Source organism: Saccostrea echinata, unplaced genomic scaffold (genome assembly GCF_033153115.1).
Source record: "Saccostrea echinata isolate AGI-Se365-2 ecotype Australia unplaced genomic scaffold, CSIRO_AGI_Sech_v1 ptg000058l, whole genome shotgun sequence".
Classification (NCBI taxonomy): domain Eukaryota; kingdom Metazoa; phylum Mollusca; class Bivalvia; order Ostreida; family Ostreidae; genus Saccostrea; species Saccostrea echinata.
This window is the reverse complement of record NW_026889807.1, coordinates 1457212-1464336: the sequence shown is the minus strand read 5'-3', so window position 1 is coordinate 1464336 and position 7125 is coordinate 1457212. Positions and strand designations below refer to the sequence as shown.

Sequence of the window (7125 nt, the reverse complement as noted above, 5' to 3'; positions counted from 1 at the left end):
ATAAACTATTAAAACTGTTAAATAAAGGTTCTTTAAACGTTAAATTCCTATACCATTAACCATTAACATTGATAAGTACATTATGCCACTAACTATAAAAAGTGCATTATGGCATCAACATTTCAATCAGTTAAATGCATTATACCATTGATCATTAACACTAATAAGTACACTATACCAATAACACTGTTAATTACACTATACGATCAATCATTTAAATTGTAAAATGCAGTATACCATTAACCGTTAACAGTGATCACCTATTGACAATGATAAATAAGCAATATACTGAAACCAATAAATACTGTAAGAAATTCTTTTCTATCTACCATTCAAACGTTAAATTGTCATATAATTAATCATTTACTCTGATAAGCTCTTATACCATTTACATTTGACACTGTTAAATACACTATCCCTTTAATCATTGAATACTTTAAATACACTTTACCATCAACCATTGAAACTGAAAACTTATAAATACACTTTAACCGTTAATACCGATACATGTAAGTACCCTACACCATCAACTTTTCAAATTGTTAAATACAGCATACCATTACTACAATGAAGTCCTTCCCAGCCCGGTTGACATCCACCTTTACACTTTCCGGTCGTTCCGTTGCATTTAAAGGGATCCTTACAGTTTTCATTACAATCTTGTTCACAGTTTTTTCCGAACTTTCCTACCGAACACTCTGTAATGATGTTAAGAGATATATTAATATAATCATCTCGCAAGTGAAAGATACTGTATTAATATTGTATCCCTCTATTAGATTTATTTGTTTAATTGTATGTAATGATGCAAAAATTATGATTGTCAAAAATACATGATTAGAAACATTTCACGAGTTATATCACCTTCATCACAAAATTCCCCTTCATATCCAGCATCACAGCCTACAGGACATGAACCACTGATGTGATTACATTGTTTATATCCCAGACAAGCTCCACATTGCAATCTACAATCTTGTCCATAACTGCCACCATCACATTCTATTAGAATTTTTAACAAATACAATATTTTCTGAATGTATTATGTTTTTCCAGATGTCCCATTTGCACACACATGCATTACTTATAATATTTAAAAAAAAATACCAACAAACTATGTAATGGACTGTAATATATCTGAAAACTTTGGGAAGTATGTGTCTCAAAAAAGCACTTTGATGATTATAGCACTTGTTGTCTTTAAAGATTCTTATAAAATGAATTACAATGTCAAACCTAGTGCACACTGATCTCCCTGATAGCCAGGTTTACACCAAGAACACACTCCTGTCTCTATATGACAGTAACGACAATTGTTAGGACAGGGGAGGGAACAATTAGGTCCGTAGTATCCAGCTTTACAACCTTCAAACAATAAATTAAAGGCCTTCCTTGGAATACATTAAACAAAATACATTTTTCTTCTATATACTGAAGTATGATATATCTTAAGAATGCATTGTAATTTACTACTTCTCTAAAATATAACACAGTTACATGTAAACTTTGATCCCAATTTGTGTTCCTATCTTATCACCAGAGACTAGGATTTTAACTTATCAAAATATTGTTTGCTTAATAATTTCACTGATCATGGCCTTTCTGTTCTTAAAAAGATTTTTTCAGTATTTCCACTTGATTTTTAATTCCCGTTGAAACGTTGATTCCCAAGTTGACACCGTCCAATAATTCTCCGGAAACTAAGAGTTGAAAACTACTTGAGAATTATTCCATAGCAAGATCTTTAAATTGCCCTTCTATTCTTGAGAGGGAGATTTGCAAAGAATTTTTTCCTACATCCCCCCCCCCCCCCAAAAAAAAAAAAAAAAAATCGTTGATTCCTCATTGTGTGAAGTCCTCACCAATAGAGTTATTATTCAAATAAAACTGAATGTGTTCTAATTGAAAATCTCTTTTTTTTATTCATATTACTTATCATGTGTCAGCTGTTCTCATGAAGATTTTTAGAAAGTTTTTCAAATATTCTCCTCTGTAAAACCCGTCTTGTTGCCCCATCCAAGGCGCAGAAGGCAATGATTCCTTAGGTTGACAATTTTAAATGTTACCCTCAACTACAAATTATATTTATTTAATTATAATGGATTCTTGAGCTCGAATACTGTTCGTTATCTCCACATATTTCATTTAATATTTGATACAAATGCATATATTAGTGAACCGCACGCTAATAAATTCTTTGCAGTCTACATTTTTGGAATATCACTTGACATCAAGCGATGTCGACTGTTGCTACTTTTTTCACGCTGGAAGGCGTTGTTTCATCATTCAGAGGTTTTTTTTTCCTTTTTACAAATGTTTCTCGACAAATCAGACCAGTTGGAAAACACGAAGATACACCGTGATGGATATTAAAAATTCTACATTGGAAAAGACGAAGATAACGAACAGTAATGGATCTCAAAAATTCTACACACAATATAAATCTTTCAACAAGGCATAACACACGGAATTTCAGAGGCGGAACTAATTCAAATGAAAGTAAGATATAAATAATTATGGACGTGCTATTATAGAGGAGATTTTTAGACTTTTTTTCCAGTTTAAACAACATGAAACCTTAATGTGTCCCTACCCTATCACCGTGTAGCCCTGATTTGTACAATTTAAAACTTATGTTAAGAAGCTTTCATATATACTTCATCTATTCTTGCAAGGTATTTTAAAAGACATTTTTAAGTTTAAGTTCTTTCCTCATATATTTAATTGTTAAACTTTTAACCAGTAATGCTCCCCTTTCCCTAGATCATAATTTGAATTTTCCAAAATCTACATTATGTTATGAAAAAAATCACACAAGTTCCATACACTGTATTATTCTGTTCCAGTGGTTTTCGAAAAAAAAAAATGAGTACCTGCTTTAAAAAATCCTCTTGCAGGGCAACATTTTCTTTTATTTGCACAATTTGATTGTCCTTCGACCAAAAATGCTTTGTTTCAAGTTTGTTTTCAATGAGTATAGTGGTTCTTGAGAGAAATTGAAAATGTGTAAAGTTTACAGACTGTAGACAGACGCAAGACCATGGGTGATAAAAAGAAGTCCACAGGCTTACAACTAAGGTGAACGGAAAAAAAATAAATCATGTATATGAACCTTACACAGTAGTAAGAATCCATCCTTTCTAAATGAGAATATTGAATTTATCTGCGAGAAGAAAATATCTTAAGGTAGAAGAAAAAAAAAATGAAATTCAAAGCCTTCATACCGTAAACTTCCACCTCACAAAGCTCATTATATGCGTAGGCCGAATATCCAGTAGGATAATTGAGATTAGAAAGTCTCTCATTATAATAGATAACGTATTGTCCATGTACAAGGCACGTTATATTGACGACAGCTGGTATTGTGGATCTGATGTAGATTGTGTCGTGAAAACATAGATGACCATCAAGTCTGTTTGTTGTGTTGGATACATAAACATAAAATCCGAGAAATCGTGTTGTGTAGCCATTTGATGCACCTGAAATGAGAAAATATTAATGTTAATTTCATGGAATGTTCCGTTTACCTGATCAATACAAATGGGTGTGACCAGTCAACAGGGGATGCTTATATGGACATCTCTTAGGCACTTAATCCGATCGACCTCTGGAATTTCGTTCGCATTCTATGCCCTGTTCACAATTTTATATTGTTTATTAATTTTTTTAAGATCGATCACTATTCGTTATCTTCACCAATTTGATTTGATTTTTTCTCTCATTCAGTGATACATATACCTTTTTTATTTAAATAAGTTGATTTCTAAAGATTTAAAAAAAAATGAATAACTGTTAAGATGCACACATATCACATGTCAATTTTCTCTCTGAACATACGAGGGTTGTCCGTAAACAAGGCATTTTTACTGCAAAATAAAATGCTGAAATTTTTTGCAAATGTTTATCATGTTTATATATCATATTTTATAATATCTTATCGGATTAGGCGAACATTACTTCTTAATACAAGGATTTAATAGATAAGGTGTTTGTAAAAAAAAATATCATACTTTAATTCATTATCTATCATATCGTCAATTTGAAAATTCAAGGCATTTGCCTAACTTTAGGCAAAGTCCAAGGCATTTGAAATAAAATAGTGTTTAACACAGTAGTCGAAAACACCGGAGAGCTGTTTAGTTATATATCAATTTAGTCTTGATAATTCTACAGACATAAAATGATAATAGAAGAAAAAATGACATAAAAAAGTTTTAAACGATTGAGACCTAATTGTATCCCACATCAATTCTTCAAAGTTCATGATCAATGCTAGAAAAATAATAAAATCTTTTTGTTTTTAGACATTATCAAACAGAACTCAGATATCAAGGTAGAAGCACTAGATAGTATAGTTTGGTATACAGAGTTTGGATTGCGGGATTCGCACTTAGTTTTCACACATGCATACATCATACAGTTCTTCAACTATTATATTATGCAGTTTACTCCAGTGACAAGTGGGGTTAAAGTAAACATAATCAGTTGTATTTATTTGGAAGTTTTAAGAGTAGTTTCAATGTAGAAAAGAAATAAATGTCTGGCACGTAGCATAATTTTGAAAAGTAGGGCATCATGATTAAGAAAAAAAAAAGACAACTTACGAGATAAAAATCTTTGACTCCCCCCTCTCGCTGCCCACCAAAATGGAAGAGGTCTCTCAAGGTATTTAATTTTTAACGATCATATTTTGTATCTAATAAATAAACGGTCCGATATTTTTCATCATAGTAGCATTTTAAAGATGTTATCCAACAAAAATACTCCACCAAGGGAATTTTCTAAATGTTGATTATTGTCCCATTAATTGCAACTTGAATTTTACATTGAAGTCTATGGGCAGCGCATGTGTTATTAAGATATTGTTAAAAGTAATTCAAATTTCATATAAATCTCTGGGGAAAATATGCATATACTCTGTCTTCAAATATAAAATAAAATGAATAATTCACCTCAAATATTTTAACAAAATTAAACTTTTCTTCTTTTCATCAAAGACAAATAACTCTTCAGAAACGTTTAAGGTGCAAAATGGCCGGTTTCTTATATGTTATCAGTCATATGAATTTGGTTCATTTCACTTTCATCGTTACCTAGCAAAACATATTTAACTGGTTTAAAATGATTCAAAATTGTTCAATATCCCCTCATTATACATTGAATACCTTAACTCTATACTTATTTTTTTTTATTTGGAAAGGTGTTACATGTAGGGCCAATTAATGTAGGGAGTTATTTTTACAATATTGTTAGAAGCCATCAGTCTTTAAATGATTATTTTCAAACTAAATTTATAATAAAAACTTTACGATCAGGAAAAAAAAGGTATGTGTGGGGGTAAGGAATAGGCTCCCTTCCCCCCGATCCCCAACTTCTAAGTTCCTTAATTTAATGTTCATCTGAGTAGATGTCCTGTTCAGGTAAAACAACTTTAAGAACTAATCTAATCAATTTGGTAGTTCTATTTCTAATCCAATATAAATAAAAATGAATCCTTGTTTTGTCAAGTGCAGGCAAACTTATATGGAAGGGAATTACCGCCAAAAGTCTATTTATCTTGCTTTTATTCTTATTCTGCCTACTTCTTTATTCTTTGTTATTATTGTAACTATATGTCACTTTATTGTTTTCATATTCGTCTTTATTACATTTCACTTTGAACTTTTTCATTCTTCATTTTGTCCCTACTTCTATGTTGCTTTATTCTTGTAAATTCGATCTTCTTTCTTTTAAATTGATACAGTTTCTTTAATAAATAGTTATGATCATCTCTATTTCAAATGTAAATTCAGTCACGCAAACCATGAAGCGCATTCAACGAAGACGAATACAAGTAGTGTGAATTTGATACGGCATTATAACGCTAGGTGGCAAGGTGTTCGCTTCGAGTGTTGGTAAAATTAGGTACGCAAACCCGGGCCGGGTTTGTTCGTGATTTTTCAATTTTCTGCCTTTATACTTTTTCAATCGAACCCAAATTTTCAAATGATGTACGTTATAGGTTCAGGCATGTACCCGGTGTCGTTCTCCCTGAAGGCTGGCTAGATGGTAAGACTTCCCACGGAAGACTAGCTTTATACTGAGACTTCTCCAGGGGAAGTCTCATTATATTGCCAGTCTTCCCGGGGAAGTCTCACTATATGGTCAGTCTTCCCCCTTCATAGCGAAACTTCCCCCTTTAATTTAGTTTCCGAATATTTTTTATTGTAAAACAATGTTTCTTTACTAACGTTTTCAGTGTTTGGATAAAAGATCTCCGTCCTATATTAATGAATAAATAAATATATGAATAAATAATTAAAACATTTTAATTGTGATTTCTATAATAAAAACATCTTAACCATGCAGGCAAAGATAGGTAAACTGCGCATTTCTACGGGTAATGACCTTTTTACTGTTAAACTAATGAATATGTCTTTTTTCTTTTGATAAGAATCGTTTCGGAACAATACAATAAAATAAATCTGCTGTGCACGATAAATTTATAATGCGCACTTTTATATTGATTTATTTGAAACTACACATCTTTTTTTTAAGTATAAGGTCATTACCTTAATATGCAATCTATACATCGTCGATGTAAATAAAATCCAAACCAAACACGGAAAGGGAAGTCTCACTATGGTCGTTTAGGGCGGAAGGCTCACTTATAAGTCATTTCTCTCCCCCCCCCCCCCCCCCCCCCCCCGGAGGGGAAGTCTCACTACATAGCCAGACTTCCGTGGGGAAGACTCACTATGGGGGAAGTCTCACTATATGACATCGGTAGCGGGGGGGGGGGGGGGGGGGTCTGGCCACCAAACATTTTTCTAGCCATAACATTTTACTACTGAAAATGTTCAATGAAAGTCTGGTTGCCCCCACCCCCTCCCACTTTTTGTTGCAGTTTAGTCAAATAAGGGCCATGTACGTAGTGATGTATGAGTAAAATTTGGTACTGAAAGAAGTTGGACCCCCCTCCTCCCCAAATAGAATTTTCGAGTTTGAAGAATTTTCCTCTTTTTTTTTCCTTTTTTTTTTGTGTTTGTTTAATTTGTTTGTTTGTTTGCTTGTTTTCTGTTTTTGTTTTTTTTTTGTTGTTGTTTTTTTTGTTTGTTTGTTAGTTTTTTTTGTTTTGTTTTGTTT

The 7125-nt window shown here is 32.3% G+C and overlaps 1 protein-coding gene across 1 annotated transcript in view; it reads right to left on the bottom strand.

The window, feature by feature from the left end:
• LOC133174436 (receptor-type tyrosine-protein phosphatase T-like) overlaps positions 1-7125 on the bottom strand; it is a 350605-nt gene that overhangs the window by 103942 nt on the left and 239538 nt on the right. The window contains exons 3-4 of the mRNA XM_061309561.1: positions 3225-3479; positions 1237-1365 (exon numbers count right to left, since the gene is read on the bottom strand). Coding sequence (XP_061165545.1) covers positions 1237-1365; positions 3225-3479 — 384 coding nt within the window. The remainder of the gene's footprint in view (positions 1-1236; positions 1366-3224; positions 3480-7125) is intronic.